Source organism: Ruditapes philippinarum, unplaced genomic scaffold, assembly GCF_026571515.1.
Source record: "Ruditapes philippinarum isolate M1 unplaced genomic scaffold, ASM2657151v2 ctg4962_1_1_1_1, whole genome shotgun sequence".
Classification (NCBI taxonomy): Eukaryota; Metazoa; Mollusca; class Bivalvia; order Venerida; family Veneridae; genus Ruditapes; species Ruditapes philippinarum.
Genome location: NW_026852273.1, coordinates 38,958 through 61,993, shown reverse-complemented (window position 1 = coordinate 61,993; position 23,036 = coordinate 38,958). Strand labels below are relative to the sequence as shown.

The following is a 23,036-nucleotide window of genomic DNA, read 5'->3' as shown; positions in this document are numbered from 1 at the left end:
TGATGATACTATGATAAGTTTTTATACAAGACTCGTTGTAATTATTCTATACAAGTATATATATACATAATTATGCTGACCACTATATGTACATAGAAAATGTTGTCGGAATGATCGATTTCGTTTAGTGTATTAATACCATTCACAAAGCTAAAAAACAAAGAAACACTCTTCTTTAAATGACTGATTATGCATAAAATACAATTACACACCAATTTTATTCATCAGTCCTTTCCATGTATATGAAAATTAGATTTATCACTGGATTCGGGTTGGTCAAACACATTCGACGTTCCCATATTTTATAGTTTACTGTACATTACGGGAACAAAATGCCTCCTCAGATAAAAAAAAGGAAATATTATATTTGAAAGCCAGAACTAGACCCAGGAGGCCAAAAGTGGCTCTAAAACACTTTGGTTCAGCTAGCTAGTTGATCAGCTAGACCTTGTCAGAAATCAGAATAAAAAAACAACTTTGCTATCAGTAATACTGTACAGAATACTGTTAGGGCCATCATGGTTGAACGTTATAATCCAGAGGGTGACAATGTGATAGTGCGACAACGCGATGGCGATAGTACGAGAGTACAGTGACGATAGTACGATAGTGCGATGATGACAACGCGACAATGCAATGGCGACAATGCGATAGTACGATGACAATAATGTAAAAGTCTATAGCATTGTCGTCCTCGTGTTATCGCATTGTCGTCGTCGTACTATCACCATCGTGTTGTCGCACTATCACATTGTCGCCCTCTGGAATATAACGTACAACCACGATGGCCCTAACGGAATTCCGTAATACTGTGCTTGCTTCATAGATTCATTGAATTTAAGCTTACATGAAAGAAGAATTAACTTTGATAAAGTTAGTCCTTCTAAACTAAATTGATTCAGTTTTTAATTGTGCTTAGGCCAAATCAAAAATATGTTGGTTTGTAGTGCCCGATACATTCCCATCTTCAATTCTTTTAGGTCATCGACTTGATTTTGTTTCATTTTCCGATATGTATCCTGTTCTCCCATAATTACCTCCCCTTTATAAGAATATGCCATTTGTAATAAAGATTAGTAACGGAATACATTTGCTATGTTTTATTAAAACAACTTAACCATGTGTAATCTGATTTTCTCATGACAATATACTTTGTGTCGTTAATGGTTAGTTTTAGAAAATTGTAATTCTGAAACTTCAATTAATTGAGAATGTTTGAATGAAGTACACAAAATTACAAAATACTATCTCTTGTGCAATAGTGATTAAATAATATTATTAAAACACCAGGTAAGCAATGTTGATAAAATGAAGCACAAAAAGAAGCACCTTTCGAAATTTTATCTTTTTGTTATTTACAGGACATACATAGGGAAACAACGTATAAAGGAAGTCATAGACAACATTAAAATAGAAAGGCAACGAAGAAAAAACATCCCCCTGGCAACTACTAGTTCGCTGCTCCAAGAAATTGAACAATCTTCTACTTCAATTGTTTATAGTTAAATAAAAGTTCTTTTTTAAATCAATATTATAATAAATACTAACATTTTTAAAAAGATATTGTCATGTTGTGCTTTTAGAACACAATTGTGTTAATCGTCCTTGATTTTACATCCTGTAATTTATAGCTCGACTATTCGAAGAATAAGGAGAGCTTTCACCTCATCCGGGCGTCGGCGTTAGTTTAATGTTCTGTCCAATTTTTCATACCACATCAATTATGTTCCAAGTCCTTAAAGATATCGCTTTGAAATTTTGCAGACTTGTTAACCACCATGACACCAACCCCTAGACATGGGTAGATAACTCTGTCAAGCAATTGTAAAAGTTGACTGCCTTGTCGACTTAGATGGTTTTCATTTAGAATAGTCGAGTGTGCTCCCCATGACGCTCTTATTGTAATTTTTAATTCGCGTGAGCTTAAGTAGAAGCTTTGCTGAGAATGATATTGTTGTCATCTAGAGAAAAATATAACAAAAAGAACCACCTTCCGTGTGCTATTGTCTCGTATCCAAAGCTGTGCTATGTCAATCTTAAATTTGCTAGAGTAAAATAGGACTGGTGGAATAAGAACAAAAAATTATAGTTTTGGTGCACGACCTTGCCCTACACGGGCGCTTTATACTAGGGCTAGAAGAAGTCTAGTTGTTTAATCCATTTTGAGGGCTTATTGCGAAACGGTTGTAACTTAAACTAGATAAAGAAGGAGATACATCTGTTTTGCACCAAGCCCTCGAATTATATTTTTAGTTGCATTTTATGATACACGTACAGCTTCATGGCGGTTGAATATCTGTTCCTTTGACAGTCCCCAAACCATATATTAATTCCATGCATTTGTAATAGAGGTCGATACGTAAAATGTCAAGACCACAAGTGTTTGAAGTCACTACTCACAAGTAGGAAGTCACAAGTAAGAAGTCACAAGTAAGAAGTCAAAAGTCACAAATAAGAAGTCTCTAGTCAGAAATACGAAGTCACAAGTCAGACCATTGTGCACGAAGTGTCATAGCAATATCGTTTAAAACGTCCTTAGCTTTACAAATGCGTCATCCTGGAAATTCTTGAAGCTGACCTTACCACGGATAACTACCTATTCGCCCTATAAGAGCCAATGCTTCTATAAGCGCCAATCCCTTCTTTTCCAATTATAAGTGGTTAAATTGTCTTTAAAGAAAAAAAATCAACTGACCACAATCGACATTTTAAATTTTTATGCATGTCCGCGGGCCTAAGAATTTCACTGCACAAGGAAAGACTGTGAATATTCACATTTCAAACCCATTGTAGAGATATGTCAGTAAACAGGACCACTTTAAATAAGAGATATCAACAGAATTTGCATAGCTGTTACATATAGTAAAACTATACTTTTATAGTACCCGACTCCTAATATGCGCCCACCTTTCACAATTTTCTAAGCGCCCTTGGCGATTTCTAGGAAGAATACGGTAGTACTGGCTAGATATCATGTGCAAGTTTCGTAGTAGGGCGTTTGGTCTACAAGTGATGAACGTGAGGCAGTGAATTTATTATTATAGCCAGATTCTAATTAACTGAAAGTTAAGTATATAGGCCCTAGTAAGTCTGCACACCTGTACAGACTAATTTGGTCAACACTTGTCACAGGTCCGTAGGTTTTCTTGACTGAAACGTTATCAGTTACAAACAGACCTTTGTGAGCCATGATGTATTTGAACGAAGAAATATCATTTGACTTTTGTGACATATTCGTTTGTTATAATTGACTGTCAAACATAAGAATAAACATATGCCACTTACGTTATGGACTATAAAATATATTATACTATAGTTTACAACATCATCACGATCATCATCCTTAATATAGTTATCATCATCGTCATGATAATAATCATTATCATCGAAATCAACTTCTGCTTATCATCAACAACATAATTATTTAACTTATAAAGTCGATCTTCATCACGAGGAGCAGCATCATGACAATCATCATTGTAGTCAACATACTTATAATGATAATCATGATGATGTAGATGATGATGATGATAATGATGGATCGTGTTGATCATTTATTCTCTCACAAAACAACTTTATGGCTTAAAAAGACTTCAGTCTTCATACGAGTTTGCCACTAAATCATTCAACTCCAGGAACAAATTCAATGCTGAATCGGCATCTACTGGCATTTGGAGGTCGGGCTTTAACAGATAAGCCAATTCGCTGAATTCGTAAAACTTTCTCTTTGGAACTGAAGACATGTCTTTATAACAGGTCACATCACGTTTGTCAACCGCCGTACCATAATCAAGCGCGCCAGAAACTTCTAACCAGATAACTTTCCTGCTAAAACCATCTACCGCTCCGTGTATACAAAATCCGAATGGTTTCAACTTATCATGACCATCTAAATGCCAAATATTGTTTGGCCATTTTGCACAATAGAAACGTCTTTTAAGTCGATGTGCTTTTCTCATTTCAACACCATTTGGATATATTGCCTTCATTATGTCCATTACATCTTTATGGCTTACATCCATATTATGATTCACTTTCAGCCGGCGCCATATTGTCCGATAACCGACAGACTGTCCACTATAATGCATTTCCGTGCCAATTACACGAACAACGTTTTTCAATTGCAATTGCAAATGTACACCCCGACGTTTCAGGTTCAACTTCTTCAAGATTCTTTTCAGCTGACGCAGTGACAACAAAATACCATGCTTAAGTAGCAAAAATCCAAGACTTTCACTGTATTTTAAACCTTGTTTGAAATATTCTTCAATGAGTGATGCTTTATCAACATTCGAAGACGACAAAGGCAGGTAAGCTGGCACCACACCAGCTGTTATCTTCAACAGAGTGCACAGAAAACAACACTCAAACACGAATTTCATATTTTGGCACAACACAGCCATCTTCGCTCATTACTCACGTGCTATCTTAAAGTGTGGTTTAATAAATTAATTTCACAACTAAGAAGAAATAAGTCTTGAGTTAAAAGTCAAAACTCCCAAGTCAAAAGTCATAACTCACAAGTCAAAAGTCATTAAGTCATAAGTCAAAAGGGCCCATCAGTGCTTCCATAATATTGGCTGTGTAACCTAGTTTTTCTAGTAACCTAGTGTAACTATATTTGACACAGCCCTAGAAATCATCAGCACAACCTTTCACACCAATTTCCAGGATATTTTGACTGAAACAGTAGTCTCTATAGTGTTTTTCCATATTGGAAACCTATGGCCATCAAGGCTGGGGCCAATTTTGACAATTTTAAAATAATTGGTGACACTAAACCTCTTTAAAAAGCATATTCATTTCCCAAATGAACTAACTTTTGCAAATAATACATAAATAACAAATTCTGAGAATTTTACTTTCCATCATACCTTTGAAAGAGATTGCCTTTCAGTTTTTTTAGTGGCCATTATGCTTTGTACTAGCTGCTGTAACTTCTGTTTCCGCTTTGTACGATCCTGCAAAGCATAAAAAAATACTTTACTAACTATTTCTTATCTTGAAAGGTGATTCTTTACCTTGTCTGATACTAAATAAGGTTTATACACTGCCACCCTGCTATAAAATTAGCCCCATTTTAATGCCAAGTCCATTATAATGCTCAAAGAACAAACTTGGTAAAGATTTACAATGTGATCTTTGTGTTGACATATCATTTATCAATCTTACATTTTATTCTGAATATATACACACTATTTATTGCAAAAAACAATACTTATGGTACTTTTCCTTATTCATACATCCAACATCAAGTATCATTTCAATGTGTTCTTTGTATGTATGCAGTCTTTTCAACTTTTAATCTTCAAACTTTCTATTAAGCTATCACTCAGAATAAGTGTAGACATATTATCATCTGCTCTGCAATATACGCCCGAATTTATTGCAGGAGGCCACATTAGAAAGAAAATATCAACAACAGATAGATTCTAATCAATCTTATTTAATGAAAATCTAAAAGAGGATGAGTTTAAATAAAAATGAGAGGAAATATCGGTTTGCAAAATGATTTTTAAGTACACAAAAGACAAAAATAATAATAGAAGAAAATGGAACTTATGTACTGTTTTAGCTTATCTCAGTTGTTCTATAATAATGACAGTCACATTATGATAGTTTTCTTCTAATGGTTAATTCTTTAATTGTTAATAACTAAAAGTAGATGAACAGTTTGTTTGTTGGTGTTATTTTGCTATGTTGGGGATTGTTTTTTAATTGGGAAACAAAGAGGATATTTTAGATTGGGAATTATGCCTGATCCTGGCTAGTGGTGATAGGACAAAAAAGCTTTGTATTATAAGTGACCAAATATTTTGAGTGGATGTCAAAATGTAAATTTGTTTACATTTTGCTATATCTAAGGTAAATAATGTATTACACTTCAAGCACATAATTATCTCTTTCCAAGTAATTTGCTAACAAGCACTAAATCCATTCTTACATTACCAAACAAATTTTGCACTTTTTTGAAACAAATATTTGTTTTAATATCTGAGGAATATGCTTTTAAAGTAAATAAGATAATGGTAAAAAGAAGTCGCTACAATAAAGATCTTTTTGAATATTAAAGGATTATCTTAAATATTTTAAAATATTTAAAGTGACATTATGCCCATCCAAGAGTATATAGTGAGTGAACTGATAAAGATCAAAATAAGTTTTCATTTTGCCATAATACCTTTTAATTTAAACATTAAGTACACATAAACAATAAATAACACACAGATCCAAACAAAATTTCTGTAAATATCCATTAGAACTTACCCATAACACTTAGTTAACAAGAGGGTCATGATGGTCCTAAAGTCGCTCACCTGTATATAGGCCCCCTGAGCGGGGCCAGTTTAAACCCCAGGGCTTTTATTTGAACAAACTTGGTAGACACGCATTAGAAAATGTTTCATGCTAAACATCTAAGGTCTAGCTTGTTGGGTATTTTAAAAGAAGTTTTTTTTCTTTACACATATAGTTAATAACAATAACACACCTGGGACAGGGCCAGTTTTGACCCCAGGGCTTTTATTTGAACAATCTTTGTAGACACTTACTAGAAAATGTTTCATGCTTAACATCTGAACTCTAGCTATTCAGGTTTTTTCAAAGAAGATTTTTAAGTTTTTGCTATACACATATAAGGAAAATCAATGTCCCCTGGGACGGGGCCAATTTTGACCCCAGGGCTTTTATTTTGACAAACTTTGTAGACACTCACTAGAAGATGCTTCGTGCTTAATATCTAAACTCTAGCTATTCGAGATTTTTCAAAGAAGATTTTGTAAGTTTTTGTCATACACATATAAGGAAAATGATGACCCCGGGGCGGGGCCAATTTTGACCCCAGGGCTTTTATTTCAACAAACTTGGTAGACAATCACTAGAAGATGTTTCATGCTTAGTATCTAAACTCTAGCTATTTGTTGTTTTTTTTTGTTTCAAAAAAGATCTTTTAAGTTTTTGTTATAAACATATAAGTAAAATGAATGACCCCCGGGGCCGGGCCAATTTTGACCCCAGGGCTCTTATTTGAACGACCTTGGTAGACATCCATTAGAACATGTTTCATGCTAAATATCTTAGCTCTAGCTCTTTGCATTCTTTAAAAGAATTTTTTTAAGTTTTTACTATATGCATATAGGGAAAATCAATGACCCCCTGGGGCGGGGCCAATTTTGACCCCAGGGCTTTTATTTGAACAAACTTGGTAGACACCCATTAGAAGCTCTTTCATGCTAAATATCTTAGCTCTAGCTCTTTGGGTTCTTTAAAAGAAGATTTTTTAAGTTTTTACTATATATATGCATATAGGGAAAATCAATGACCCCCTCGGGCAGGGCGAATTTTGATCCAAGGGCTTTTATTTGAACAAACTTGGTAGACACTCACTAGAAGATGTTTCATGCCAAATATCTAAGCTCTAGCTCTTTGGGTTTTTAGAAGAAGATATTTAAAGTTTTTTCTTTTGGTTGCCATGGCAACAGAGTTCTGCATGGAATGGAATTCTTTGAACAACTTTGTTAAGGCTTCAAACAAGGAACATCCCTGTGAAGTTTCATTATGATTTGCCTTATGCTTTCAGAGGTGATGTCGTTTTAAAAGTGTGAACGGACAACGGACGACGTACGACGGACGAAGAGTGATCCTAATAGCTCATCCTGAGCATATGCTCAGGTGAGCTAATAAAAAGAGTGGGGCAGTCTTTTTAAATTTTAGGCAGATTTTAATTTTATCCTAAACATTTTCCAATATCAACTGTTGGTCAAACACCATTTTGACGGTAAATCTTTTGAAAAATAAAGTCGATTCAGCTCAACTTGACTATGAAAATATGAGCATAATGTCACTTTAATTATTGACGACAGCTTCTTATTTATGTATTTGTCAGTATCTTCTTTTGGCCCTATATTTAACAAACATTCTTATTGTATAGTCATCTTGTTTTTTGTTTGGCCATAGCAGTTTGTTTAATGACGCTACTAGATATTCGCACCACTTCTTGATTTTATGTTTGTATTATAACATCACTGTTCTTAAACATTAAATATGTGAAAAAAAAAGAAAAAAAAAATAATTAGTATAGTTCCAGTAGTGTGTCTCAAACCTGTACCCAAAAATATAAATTTATTACAAATAATATAGATCACTCGATTACCTGACTTCACCATTTTAGCTTACATATAAGTTGTTCAGCACACATCAATAAAGATTCTCAATCAAAGGTTTAGTATCAAATCCTCTGTCCCTTACTTCATTAGTCTATTTTATTGATTTAATCATATTGATTTTTTTATGTTTTAGATATATTATGTTTATTATGTTTATGTAAATATCTAAAACATCAAAAAATCAAATTTTTGCTCATAGTAAAGAAAATTAATAATTATGTAAAAACAAAACTGGTTTAAATAAAATTTGTAACCCTATGAAAATATAAAGACATAGTGTATAAGCTGAGGGAAGTAAAAGTAAGATATACATGTATTTAAAAAAATGGCAAGTTCATTTTTTCCAGAGCATGAAGAATTCATGGTATTTTATATCATAATTTATCTTAGCTACTGACCTACTTTTTACCAGTGCAGATTTAAACAACATACTAAACAGAGATGCATCTAGCCATAGAGCTACTGACACACTTTTAACCAGCTACAAGCCAAATATCCAAGTATCCGGTACTTTCCGTACATAGCTCTGGGGAGTGTAATAATGAACTTTTATGGTTTTGGCCTTTCTTGAATTAAAGTGAAATAAAAAAGTTATTTCTTTGTAAGATTATATAATTAAATATCATTGTACTGTATGTGAATAATTCCATACAAAAAGTAAAGTAAATACACACATTTACGCAGAAAATATCTCTATTTATTATTGAAGATGTCACAATGACTGTTTTAATTTAATTGATTTTCATTATAAACATTTTTTTTTGAAAATATGCACCTGATATTTTTCATCTGAAACGGTAAAATAATGAAGAAAAATAGAAATATCATGTAAGTGTGTTATGTACTTCATTTGGTACACAGCTAAATCCATAACGTACCGGAAAACGGTATTTAGCTAGGTTTTCGAAAAGGTCCAATCCAATACACTTAAAAACTTTCTCAAGGCTTTACTTAACAGAATGGGATGCTTTAATTATAATCAGGAACCTAGATCAAATAATATATGAAATAAAGGTCGCTGTTTAATTGCCGCAGATAGTCAGAATACTAGATTTACAATGGCCCTGTACCTACTGCTGTAATCGGGACATTTCTTTTTTCAACAAAATTGAGAAAAAGAAAAATTGTTTCCTACTTAACGTCCACAAAAAGGTTTCAATAAAGTAGAAATTATTCTAAACAGCGTGCAGTTACATTTAATTATTGACTTATTAATGTATCATACATACCATCTGTAACTGATCCTCAACTTCATCCTTTTCGGTCATCGCCTCAATTAAAACATCTTGTTTCTCCCGCCAAATATAGCGCGGTTCAGATAAATTGTAAATAATAAGTCATAATCTTTAAATAATAAGTTATAAGTTATAGATAATAGGTAATAAGTAATAAATTTTAAGTACTAAATTTTAAATAATAAATGTCCCTCCAGGGCTTCCGTATCTTAGATTATTATGTAACTAAAAATATTCGACTGTAATAAGAAGTAAATTGATAACTAGTAAGTTATAAATAATAAGTAATAGATAATAATTGATAATTATGTTAAACATATTCAGTAATAAATAATAAGTAATAAATAATAATCTTCCTTCCAGGGCTTCCGTAATATATGACCTTCTATAAATGATATTCTCCGCCATCTTTTCCGGTAATTGTCTTGATGTAAACGGATTTTTCGTGCCAACCATGCCGTTGTTCAATACTAAATATAAGTAATAGTATGTAAATAATTATTAATAAGTTATAAAAATAGGTAATAAGTTATAATTTTTAAATAATAAATGTCCCTCCAGGGCTTCCGTAAATATGATCAATCCGTATTAACGTTTTATTTCAGATATACAAATTAAAAGGTATTTCTTGAGAATTATTTTCAAAATAAAAATGAATGTTTTGGATCGGTTCAGATCAAGCTTTTATGAAAAAATTATTGCCTTTTTGTTCAATATCTTTGTTTAGTTTCTTTAACTGTTTTTTCTATTATTACTGTATACACAGTCTAAATAAGTCATTAATGAAATGAGATATGATGCTTTATTTTGTATATAGATTCTTACAAAATGTACTTTGAAGTGTACTCATTAAACGTGTGTGAACATTTGATAGTATGTAATTTAGAATGTGAATATGAATTGAATCAATACGTTAATTTATTTTTTTTAACACAGCTTATTTGTTTCATAACTATATGATTCAAAATTCTAAAATGCAAATAAAATGGATTTCATGTTCTGGCAAATTATATAGTGTAAGTATGTTATAGTGCAATGTACTTTGGCATTTCTTTGCACAAAAATACATACCAAATAAATTAAAATGTAAAGTTCTAAATTCAATACAAAGAAAGACGGTGGTATAGTTTCAGGATTGAAATTTAACAATTTTGAACAAAATACACTTTTATTGAATATGCAAAGAAACAGAAAGGTGTGAACTATATTTAAACTTCTTAGAGAATTGTTTTGGAATATTCCTTACAGAATATAAAAAACATTGTAGCCTCTTACATACATCTGTTTGAAATACAATAATTCAAAAATGAATTTATAATCATATTATATTATAAGGATTTCATTAGAAAGTCATTAATAGTGAAACGGTAAAATTATGGATAATATAGGTAAATGTATTTAATAGGGTCACAGCCATTAACGAAATAAACTGAAGAAACGAATCCAAAAAAAAGAGGTCGCTTATCAAAAGCCCCATTTCCAGTGCTTGGAAATCATCAAAGAATTTGTAACCTTAAGAATTTTGCTCGGCAAATTTTAACATTTCTTTAAAGGGATTCCACTGTGGTCTAAAAGCCTAAAAACCTAACATTTGAATTTTTTACATAAATGAGCTGGGGCACGTTAAACAAACATATATGCAAAGATAGTTAAGAAATATACTTTGAAATAAATTGAAAATCGTATTTTTATGCTTTTCTTAGCCCGATTTGAGTGAAAAGCGCTTTTCATTTTGGGTCATTGTTTTACAATTTGAATAATTATTCTGGAAAAACGAAGTGCGCGAATGAAATTTTGCACAAAAATTAGTGGTCTAAACCTACTTCAAATGGTACATTTATCTGGAAAAAATATGTTCAGTCCCTTCATGTCAAAAAACCTCAGTGGAGTCCCTTTAAACCTTGAAAATCCATATGTTTCAAAATACAGATGTAGCTGCTGTTTAGTGTTCTTAAATTATTGTAATTACATTGAATTTCTTATTTGCCTCCTAAAGAACGTCCAAAACGGCAAAATTGAAAGTGATACAGGCTTGGTTGAATTGAGCCTGTTCATGGACGGTACTGGTACCGGCTTCAGCATAATTCAATATTTAGGAATAAAAATGGTATTTTTTTAATTTAAAACATCCGTAGATGCGTCCACACAGCGGTTATTATGGAACCTGTAAGGTCCGATCACGAGTCTCTTAGTTTTCTGATTTAAGTTTTTCCATCCCTTTTTCTTCGTCCTCTTTTTTATCCAACATATGGTCCAGAAAATCTTCGGCAAAATTCAAAATTTGGCGCAAAGCCAACAATGCCAGTATACTAATGCTTTCATCGAGCTCTACTTCATTGTGGTAATTCTTTACGGGAAGAACGTTTGCAGGTGGTAGTCCGAGGAGTTGCGAGGCCTTTTCCACGTGTTGCTCCACTTCCGGACTCTTAAAGACCAATGACACATCTTCTCCGACTTCTTTACAGAGTTTATCTACCTTTGTAAGAAGGATAAGTTGTGGTATTTCTGAAACAGTGATTATCATTACTATGATTATCATATATAAATAAAAGTAATCGGATTTAAAATAATTTTATGACACATACAGTCTGAACTTTGGGATGATGGTGTTTAAATTTTGGCAACTATTCTGCAAAATTATTAAATTCTGAACATTTAGCCATTCTGTATGACTAATATGCCTTCTTTTTTTATTGCCTTTGACGACCTAACGGGATATTACATGTACGTGCGGCCGTACAAATTGTCATTATGTACTAATTAATATGTTGCTGAAGTTGGAGCGCACATGAGCCTCGGACCCATTCACAGAAGACTCTTTCCTGGCAGCAGACAAATTTTAATCAGAAATAAATGGAGAAAGACATTTATTTCAAAAGATGTGTAAAGCATCACTCATTCTTAGAAATGTGAAAACATTTCATTTGTGTTTAGAAACCACCAAACATGCCAGCCGATACCCCTTGGGCAAAAAGAATTAAAGGTACTCAAAAAAGCAATGTTACTTTGGTTTTCACCTTATCTCTTATTTTGTCGAGCCATTGTGGTGAATGTATGGTGTGTATATGTCTGGTTGTTTTTTATCGAATGAGATAAATATAGATGTTTTGTACGGTGCACACGTATTGCTTTATCAGTTCGGGGTTGTATTAAGCTTATTTACCGAGTTCTAATAGTTCTTCTCGTACAAGAAATAATGCATGGAATGGTACCCTATGTCTTCCTCCACTTATAAAGTTATATATACGTCAGCGTATGTTCAAGGTAGTTTCCCAGCCTCATAAATCTCATCAAAAATAGCAAATACCTTTCTGATTCATTATCCTTTGAAATGCTTTCATTTTTTCTATAATTTTTGGTGTCAAGATCTCCAATGTGCTGGCGTCCAAAACGAAAACTGCACAGTGTATGACGTCATTCGCGGTAGGATTTGCATTGAAACCAGGCGATTTTAGTGTTATCTGTATGGTTGGATGAAACTTAAAACAGAAACTATCAAATAAAATATAAACACAACAAAATATAGATACTACTCAACCTTTTCTAAGCACCATATGTTTAAGTGTGAATTATTTTGGGATAAGAATTTTAATGTTGATTTATTGTTTTATCAATTCAGTTTAAGGGCGAATTTAACCCTATAAATGAGTTTTACACCATTTTCGTGCTGGAGAAGAGGATGTCCCCCCCCCTTTTTTTTTTAAAGATTTCAGAACATGCAGCGTGTTTTCCAAATTTGTAAAATTGTTTTGTTTTGTTTACAGTTTTAGATTAATGCCGTGTGTGTGACCCATGACTATCAATGGCAGCTTGGCAGTGCGTTCTCATAATACCTAATTGGTTTCTGATCGTTCTAACGGGTATGGATGTCTATTCTTGGACCAACATGACTGCAGGCTCCTGGATGGTTCCTGGGTTGCAGCTGACGAGCTGAAATTCTAACCAGCACACCATTCTACATGTGTTCTATTGGATTTAAGTGAGGTTAGCGAGCTGGCCAGTTCATACGCTCAATAGACTCGCTCTCTAGGTAGTCCTGGACCACCCTGGCCCTATGGGCGCGAGTCTATATGAATAAACTGATCGCCGACTGTTCCAGCATACAACCTAACCTGGTTGTCTAAGATGTCGTCTATGTTTCACTGACCTGTCAGTTGCCTCTATTTAGCACAACCAGGTTGGTTCGTCCATCCCAGCTGATGCCTCCCCACATATTTACTGGCCCACTTCCGTAACGGCCATACTGAGCAATATTTGCATCCTGAAACCGTTCTCCTCGTCTTCTCCAGACTCCAGCACGCCTATCTGAGAAGTCTAGACAGAATCTGGATTCATCAGTGAACAGAACGTATCTCCAGTGTTGCATGGTTGCATGGTTCACCATGACTTCACGGTCCATTCCAAACGGGCCTGGTGATGTCGACGCGTCAAAGGGATACGTATGCAAGGTCTTCTCGACCGCAAATTACCTTCATGCAGCCTTCTACGTACCGTCTGCATGGAATCACGGATCCCCGCAGCATTACCAAGGTCATTTCGAAATTTTGTGGTCGAAAACCAAACACGACGTGACTGAATGTCTAAAAACCGATCTTGGTGTACACAATTGCCGCAGTAACCTGGTGGAAGGTGGCCCCCTGCTGCACCATCCCTACAGCCCTCCACAACTATGCTTCTCTCAAATGCCGCCTAATGTTAGCATTCGCAATATCGAGGTGACAGATCTAAGAAATGTAAGCCATTGAATGACAATAAGCCGGATATGTCGCCTTATAACAAAAGACATGTGATTGTACACCCCATCAAAAACATAAAAATATTGGAGTGCATGCTTTCCATGCTACCTAGAAGAGTTGTAACGGATAAGTCAACACGGATTCATGTCAGTGGACTATCTCAAAACATTGCTGAATCAGAATTTTCAAACATTGGAAAGAAATCTGTTTTATACTTGTGATAATATAAAAATTATTTTATGGTGCTTAGCAAAAGTTGAGTAGTATATGAAGGGTACTACTTTAATTATGTTTTTCATTATAATACTTGATGTTTCAAAGTAATTCTAAACATTGTCTTGAAATCATGGCATAACATTCTAGTTTAATTAAATCACCTTTGCTACTTTTGAAAATTAGAATTTTTAATCTGGCCACCAAGTTTATTTTAATTTCAATTGTGTAATGAGTCGTTGTTGCATTATCAGTTTTGCAAGAATTATTAAATTAAATTCTATATATTTCTATACAAGTTGAAGTTCTTTTTGCATACCTGATAATAATTTGGCATATTACCATCCAGCAAATAGTTACACTCGACTACATCCAGACCCTGGGACTCTTCTAAACCACGTGTGTCACATAACCGGAAGTTCAGTGGTGCCCCCGACTTGACCTTTACCTTGTATGGGGTGTACTGAAGCAAGATTCTCGTAAAATTCATTTGAGAAAAGAAATATACTAAAAATAAAAATATGGCGACCACAGCAAGCAAAACAGAATGCATTTTAATTAGGTCAAAGAATGATATTTTCCGATATAATGTTTGATTGTATATATATAACAAATAGGTGTGTGAGTAACAGTAAAATATCATTCCGAGGAAAATACTGTTACCCGAGGCTTTAGCCGAGGTTACAGTATATGTACGAGGAATGATATTTTTTATTAGTCCTGATTATTGACACCTGATTATGCTTAGCATATTCAATTCAATTCTTTATTAATATGATTCAGGCCACCAGCCCATACATCACAAGTTCCAAGTGTTATTTATTTTTTACCTCGAACAAATACTTCATTGACACACTATTTCTAGGGGTTTTTATTTTTCAGATTTTTACTATATTATACAAATAAATTAATTGTTATCTATGTAACAGTGCAAATATTAAAGCACACTTGAATTAACAGAAAGAATATCTCACAATGGACTTTTTAAAATTAATATCTCAAAAATAGTGAGGAGGAATAATGAAGAATGGTGTATGTGGATAATACATAAATATGACCTTCACATAGTGTATATATGTCTAAAGATGAATTGAGTCGATTTAGGTTCAAAGTTTATTCAAGACTTTCACTTTATTTATAGGTATAAAAAGAAAGAGTGATACTTCGTTTTCAAAATGTACATCTACTTATTAATGCCTTTTTCTAATGATTACGCATAGACGACTTCGTTAAGGATTTGTAATCCAAATATTTTTAATACTCACAGCAGTCGTAAGGCTTTGCTCTGCGCTACCACTACGCGCCTTCTGTGTAATTCGACCTCGAAATATCGAATTGATAGTGTTGAAAAAACTCGACTTTCCAGCACCAACTGGACCAATGATCAAAATTCGGGCATCTGTCACCTTCAAGTCAGGGATTGGTTTAAAAGATACAATATCCTCAGTTAGTTCATTTAGATACTGAAAGAAAAACAATCGTGTTGTCGAAACAGTATAATACCTACATAAAATCATACAGTAACGGTTTCGAGATACTTTACTATAAGCAGTTTAGCAACTTTGCCAAATGAAATGATGTCTATTTAAGAGTTTAGTAGATATAATTTTTTAAAAGTGAAATTCTTCATTACGTTAATCGATCATGGATAAACAATTTTCTTTGTTTAATTAATTTAAGTTATTTTTTTATATATTATTATTGGGCGGCATGGCCGAGTTGTTAATGCGTTGGACTACTATCTAATGATCGCTAGCCGGATGATTTTAAACCCCGCATGGGGCAAGTCGTTGTTTTCTTGAGCAACTTTACACTAATTGCTCAGTACTGGTTGGTTCCAAGAACGGATTCAAAAAGTGTGTCTTTAACCTTACAACTTCCTACACAATCGAAATAAAATAAAACAAACCGAATCAAGTTTTTTTTTATCTATATTTAAAGCTGTATGAGTAAATATTTCAATAAAATCAAACTTGAAAAATATGTACTAAGATTTTAGGAAAACTAAAATGATTCAAGATTCAAGTAATATTTTACATGTTATGTGCAATTAATGACTGATTTTTCAGTATTTACAACTATATTTCTACCGCGTTACTAACGCAGTAAGGGCTATTTATGTATATTTTGACCACTTTTTGGTAATTTACGTCGGTTGAAAGTGTCATTGATAATGTGTAAATTGCTTCCTTTTAGTTATTTCACAATATTTTTCTTTCAAATACATATTCAAAATTTTCATGAAAATTAGCATTAATCTGGAGGCGTACTGCTTTAAAAGAATAACCTTGTTAAGGCTAACATGTATTAGAGTATATTTTGTTCTTTAGATAATATAAAAACTCCAATATGACAAGGTACAACAAACGTCTATTTTGATTCATCTCCTTCTATATAAGTTTCAAATACGAAACATCGCTAGTACGCATATTATTGCCTGATACAGGCTGGTAGAAGACCTTAATATAAAACTGATTGTACCGAATACACACATGACGTCACTTGTCCATATAACAGATTAATAAGCTTATAATTTAAAATTACCTGTTCATTCCAGCTTTTAGTCTTTCGCCATGGTTTCAAGTTCTCCTGCTTTATAGGCTTTGACCTCTTCCCATCTTGATATGATAAATGTTATCAGAAATTAAAAGGAGTGAAATATACGAAATATTTAAAACTTAATATATTAATGACTTACAATATCATAATTATCATCATCAGAATCACCATTACACTGCTAATATCACCACATAGATAGTTTATTTGTTACGGAAGAGCATTAGTGCCAGGTGTATGTTTTTTATAAACTCGAAATTTCGAGTTACTAACTCGAAATTTCGACTTACTAACTCGAAATTTCGAGTTACTTATCTCGAAATTTCGAGTTAGTAACTCAAAATTTCGACTTACTAACTCGAAATTTCGACTTACATTGCACGACTTTCATTGGTTGCCGGTGAAAGCAAGGATTGAATTCAAAATACTTTCTTTCGTGTGTAGCTGTTGCACATTGACAGAGAAACTTTAACATTTATTTAACAGAACAATTTTATAGGGTCAAATTGTCCACACATACTGAACATATCCTTCGCTTTTTTGTGGAGGGGGGGGGGGGGGTTGTAAAATCACACTTTCCACATTTCTGTGTTAACCGGGTTTTTCTTTTTCTTAAGCACACATACAACCATCATGTGGAGAAACAACAAGTCCAAAACCCACCCTATTGTAAACTGTGCAATATCATGTGTTAAATAAGTTTTAATTGGCGTGTATACGCCAGTTAGTCTGTCACGTTTCTTTATACTAATAATGTTTTTGTAACATTATTCATTATTTACTAATACTTTGATATTGTGTTGATAAAAGTTGATAAAAGTGATACTTGTTGTTATATATATGTTGGGAATAATATAAAAGCATCCGATTTTACAAGAAATATAGTCAGTCCAACAATTTTGACAAAGGCCTCAGCACGCCCTATTTTGGCCACGCCGCGATACTTTCCTCAGATGTCCCACACGTGAAGTTTAGGATCGGTTTTTTACAGGGATGAGAAGAATATGATTAGTGAAAAGATATGTTCGAACAGATGGGATACAATACAATGTCTGAAGAACGCCTGAACGTACAAATTAAAGGAAGCCTTGTTTTTTTTAGGTCGGGTGTGTACACGCCATTACTAAGTTTAAGTTAAATTTCAATAGTTTTTGTCCAGGCACGCGTTTCTCCATCTCCATCGTTCAAAGGCACTGCCTACTATATCTTATAGTTAGTAAGTCGAAATTTCGAGTTAGTAACTCGAAATTTCGAGATTAGTAACTCGAAATTTCGAGATAGGTAACTCAAAATTTCGAGTTAGTAACTCAAAATTTCGAGTTAGTAACTCGAAATTTCGAGTTAATAAAAAACAAACACTTGGCACTAATGCTCTTCCGTAATTTGTTAACCTTAAAATATATTTTTTTTAAAATTAATTAAGAACTTTAATCGAGTTTAGGTGAATTTCTGTGAATTAGAAATATTATCAAATACTGTCTAGTGTTTGATGTAAGTCATTTTTACATATATTTTTATGAAAAAAGCGACAGCTTGAAAAATTATTATGTAAAGAAACAAATTATAAGAAATCGAAAATGTTTAAAATTTGAATATACCTAGCAACCTGTAATTTCAGTTTTCGGAGGTATCAACAGTTTGCATGTATATAAAAAGATAAAACACAGCTTACCTTCGACTTTATAAACCTCTAACTCGGTGACGTTCATGTTACCATTATTAATCTGGTCTGCAGTAACACCTTGATTGTCGTAGTACTTCCCAATTCCCATGCTACCATTGAGAGCAAAGTAGGAACCTGAGTTGTTGACTGTGTTTGTGAAGGTTAGGAGGCCATAACCATTTTCATAACCAAATAATGGACCGTAGGGTGAACCACAATATAGAGCATGCCCAGACTTTCCAGATTTTATCGGAAATTTAGTACGTTTATCATTCCCATTAAATCGTAGCTGATACAGAAAGGCGGAAGTGTCGTTCATCCAGCTGCCACAATTTTTCCAGCTTTCCTGTACATAACCACCATACACCGATCCTTGTGGGTTATACAACAATGTGACTGTAGGTCCCTGGTCGTTACATTTCTGATGGAACGTTGTAGCATTGCATCCATCTCTTGTAATGGCGTAGAGAAGTTTAAATGTTTTATGACCTGTACCTATCCATTGCTCCAGCTGGTCCATATCATTATCTGTTAACTTCCCGTCCATTTTGATAAAATCTGTAGACGAAAATGAGTGTACTGTTAATTAATTAGCACAAGTCATTTATTTTATATTATCAACATTTTTGGAGATGATGTAAGTAAGCATGTCATATTATGTTCCTTCAATACTGCTTTTGTCGAGAGATTGATATAATATATACACATCTATTTTACATATACCTTTCTTATTGTTTTGTTACTTTTCCTTTTCTCCCTTTTTTCTCTCTAAAAATTTTGTGTTTATGAATAGCATGATTCAATGCCATTTAAATCTTCCTTGGGCTCTTAAAAGTGAAGCAATCACAAATTTTGTTTACCCAGATATTTAGTTCACCTTTGTTTTTAATACGGTTTAACTTTTATATAAAATTTGATTTGAATACTTTTGAAATTATTCTGATTCATAAAGTAAGTGTAAAGATGACAACAATTAATGTCAACGTCAACGTAATTCAAAATAGTATTGAGTAAATCACATTTATTATGCATATTACCTCTTCATTTTACTTTATTTGTTTATAATGATACCGTCATTTTAAGTCGAAGAATTCTGAATTTACTTAATGTCATTAATTAAGTAACGAAATTGTATTGACGTTATATTATTACGCATTTTCTCAGATATTTTTGGTTCTGTTCAACGTTCTTCACGAATTTTACATAATGTGCATTGTACGTACATACACCGAAATATACGACAAAAGTGGAGAGTATGTCGAGCTTACCGGAAGCGGGCTCGACAAAAATGATTATTACGTAATTTGTAATCTTGAAAGAGCATTTTTACCGTAATCGGCCAGTGTAAGAGTTTTAATATAATTATTTATTGCATGTCATAACTGTTTTTTTTATTGTTATTTAAAAAACAATAAAGTCAGAAGTAGATCTATAAGCTTGGAAAGTGCACATTTGATTTAACCAAAGTGTTTCGGAAAATATAACAGCAGAATTTAATAGTTTTGGCTTGTAAAAGGGCACATTCCGCTTTTTATCACAGGATAGCAACGGGTACGTTGAAGATATTATTTTAGCTATTAACCCCTAAAAATGATAAGAACATTATTTCTAAACAATCTATTTTCTTCATATACTGTTACAGTTTCAAAAATGTATTCATTGACCAAATAGCTAAACCATCTTTTGCTTCTTTTGCATTATTTTTTTTAATTTAATACAGTTTGAGTGAATGGAAGTCAAAACACCACTTTATTTACATTTAACTACTTAAATTATGACATATTATTACATATCCAGTGTTACTTTCTTCAGGTGAGTTATCGCCCGTGAGGGTAATTGTGCCTTTAAGCGTACCGAATTCAAGCAACATGTTTATAGAACGTCAGTTGTGTTGGTCTGCTTTTTGATCAAACATGTCAGTAAAGATCAGTATTGGAAATAATCTCATAAAATTAACGCCGAGACAAGTGAGTCATATTTTCTACTTTCGCTTTTAAACGCTTATCTTCTTTGGATTTTCGTATAAACTATGTTATTTAAATGAAGAAATGAATAAATTAAACACAGATATGATTAAAAGCAATAAGCATGACTATAAACTGTAAAATAGTTACAAATAGAGTTAAAACGAACTAAAAAGTACAAACCACTTCGTCTGTTATATCCTAACACGATATGCCCTACCAATAAACGATCACTGTACATTATATGTGCAACGTATAATCAATTGAATCAGCGTCCAGAGCATTACATTTCTTATTGATTAATTCCATCATGTAAGATATAATCAAACTTCTTTTTCTCTCTCTGTCTCACTCTTGTAATTAAAAGAATCGCAAAAGAAGACAAAAATACTGTAGAAATAGTGGGTGTATATTATATTTTTAGATAGGAAAATAGGGCTGAAAGTTTGGTCTTGTACTCAAGGTTGTACTCTTGTTCAGCTGTAATGTGTGAATGTATCGCCAAAATAATGCTGTCTCTATAAAACTGTAGCCAAAGCAAAATCAAGTCCTCAAGTAATTTCATCACTGCCCCTTTCGTCAAAAACTTGACTGTGTGACAAGCTAAAATCTTTGTTACAAATTAATGATGTCTCTTGGAACAAATCCGGAGTATCACATTCTCAAGGGTGAATTTTTGTTTGCCTCGTAATTTCAGTTTCGTTTCAATTTAATTAAAATATTTCATCGGTAAAGCAGTCAGTATATTTCGTCTATGTTTTAAATCAAGAGTCGGGTATAAAGTGATCGATATTCAGTATCGAATACTTATTTATTGACCTAATTACAGAACGTTAAAATTTTCATTTTCCAAAAATCGCTAAAATTTTCATTTTCCAAAAATCGCATATCTATGGTGGCTGATTTACGCCATTCGTATTCTCGCTTCTTCGCTTCAAAACCGAAAATGTGAAAACACGAAAAGACATCAAAGTTGGACTGTGTCGCCTCTTCATGTTTTCGGATTTTCGAGGCAAAAAAGCGAATATACAACTGAAGGAGAGCAAAAATACGACACGTAAATAATATATTATGTCGCATATTCGTACTCCATCTGTCATATTTTCGCTTTTTTGTGTTCTAAATACAAAAATGCGAAAACACAAAGAGACGACAAAATATAACTTAGTCGTCTCCTCGCATTTTCGCTTTTTCGCATTGTTACATTTTCGCATTGTTGCATTTTAGCATTGTTACATTTTCGCATTCATACATTTTTGCATTGTTGCATTTTCGCTTTAGGGCATTGTTACATTTTCGCTTTGTAATATTTTTCGCATTTTCGCGATCCGGTTGTACATGCGCATGGAGACATCAATCTGAAAATACCTAAATGTTTCATTTGATGACATTTTTATACCATTAGTTTATTGTTTCCCTTCTTGTTTTAAAGCGTTAAGTACCGTGAACTAAGAGAAGTACATTATAATACAATATTATCTAAATACAATATACTTATTGATTTCTTTATGAATTTTAATTGTTTTCCTTTTTATTGATATCCGTGCAATATGTGAAAGATGGCAAACAGAATGACCGTCAAAGAGCTTTGTTTTACACATATTGTAATAATGAATAAAAATAATTTTAGATATTATTAAATGAATTTTAAATGCAATAAAGGCAACCGAAGAAGGCTGAATGACCGGCAACTATGGCGACCAAATGTTTTAATATGTTTTTTTATTAATTTAATCATCAAACTTTTTTTCAAACTTAATCCAACATACACTCTAGTACTAGAATTAATAAACAATTATTGACGAGTGAGCCATTGAATATGATGCAATATTCACCGGTTAATGTCAAAATTGTGGAAATTGATTACTAGTTGATAAGCTGACTTACTTAACCATATATAATGGGGCATTATTTAATTTAAATCACAACACTGTGTGCATTATTGTTATTAGGAACTGTCCTTTATCCAATAATATAATACAATTATCAGGTATGCTCGAATGAATAGTAACAATACTTTGTTTCTCTGTCTTCCTTTTAGACATTCAGTACTTTTGTTTTTGTCTCTGGGTTTCCTTTTTATATGAATATACATGATCATCTCTGTGTTTTACTTTTTCATTTTTTTGTAACCATAGCGACTGTTAGAATTTCGCATAGCGGGGAATCATTTTATTTACAATATCTCCTTTAAAAGGAACATGTTTATCAGTTAATGATAAATGTTGAATTATGCTTAAGCTGGTGCTTGCCGATAGCCCCGTATTTCTGGCTGTGTAGGGGGCCGATAGCCCCGTATTTCTGGTTGTGTAGGGGGCCGATAGCCCCGTATTTCTGGTTGTGTAGGGGGCCGATAGCCCCGTATTTCTGGTTGTGTTGGGGGCCGATAGCCCCGTATTTCTGGTTGTGTTGGGGGATGCGTTCATATTATGCCACCCTTTCTTGTTGATCTTTGTTTGCATATCCTAGCATGGTCAATTCTATTAAACTGCTAGTGAAATATG

At 33.2% G+C, this 23,036-nt stretch overlaps 1 protein-coding gene across 1 annotated transcript; it reads right to left on the bottom strand.

Moving 5' to 3' along the window:
- Positions 1-10,549: 10,549 nt before the first annotated feature.
- Positions 10,550-20,862, bottom strand: LOC132755140 (interferon-induced protein 44-like). The gene is made up of 7 exons (XM_060745947.1): positions 20,716-20,862; positions 18,578-19,126; positions 16,894-16,967; positions 15,615-15,812; positions 14,669-14,812; positions 12,708-12,879; positions 10,550-11,905 (listed from the first exon to the last, which is right to left on the bottom strand). The coding sequence occupies exons 1-7, from the start codon at positions 20,771-20,773 to the stop codon at positions 11,589-11,591; spliced, it is 1,512 nt and encodes a 503-aa protein (XP_060601930.1). The 5' UTR covers positions 20,774-20,862; the 3' UTR covers positions 10,550-11,588.
- Between the last annotated feature and the right edge of the window lie 2,174 nt (positions 20,863-23,036).

Excerpts from the sequence above, each read along its gene's own strand:
- LOC132755140 (XM_060745947.1), bottom strand. The coding sequence starts at position 20,773 with ATGTACAGTGATCGTTTATTGGTAGGGCATATCGTGTTAGGATATAAC. Across the intron at positions 16,968-18,577 it reads AGAGGTTTATAAAGTCGAAG|ATGGGAAGAGGTCAAAGCCT; the intron begins GTAAGCTGTGTT and ends TATCATATCAAG. Across the intron at positions 15,813-16,893 it reads CTAAAAGCTGGAATGAACAG|TATCTAAATGAACTAACTGA; the intron begins GTAATTTTAAAT and ends TTTTTCTTTCAG.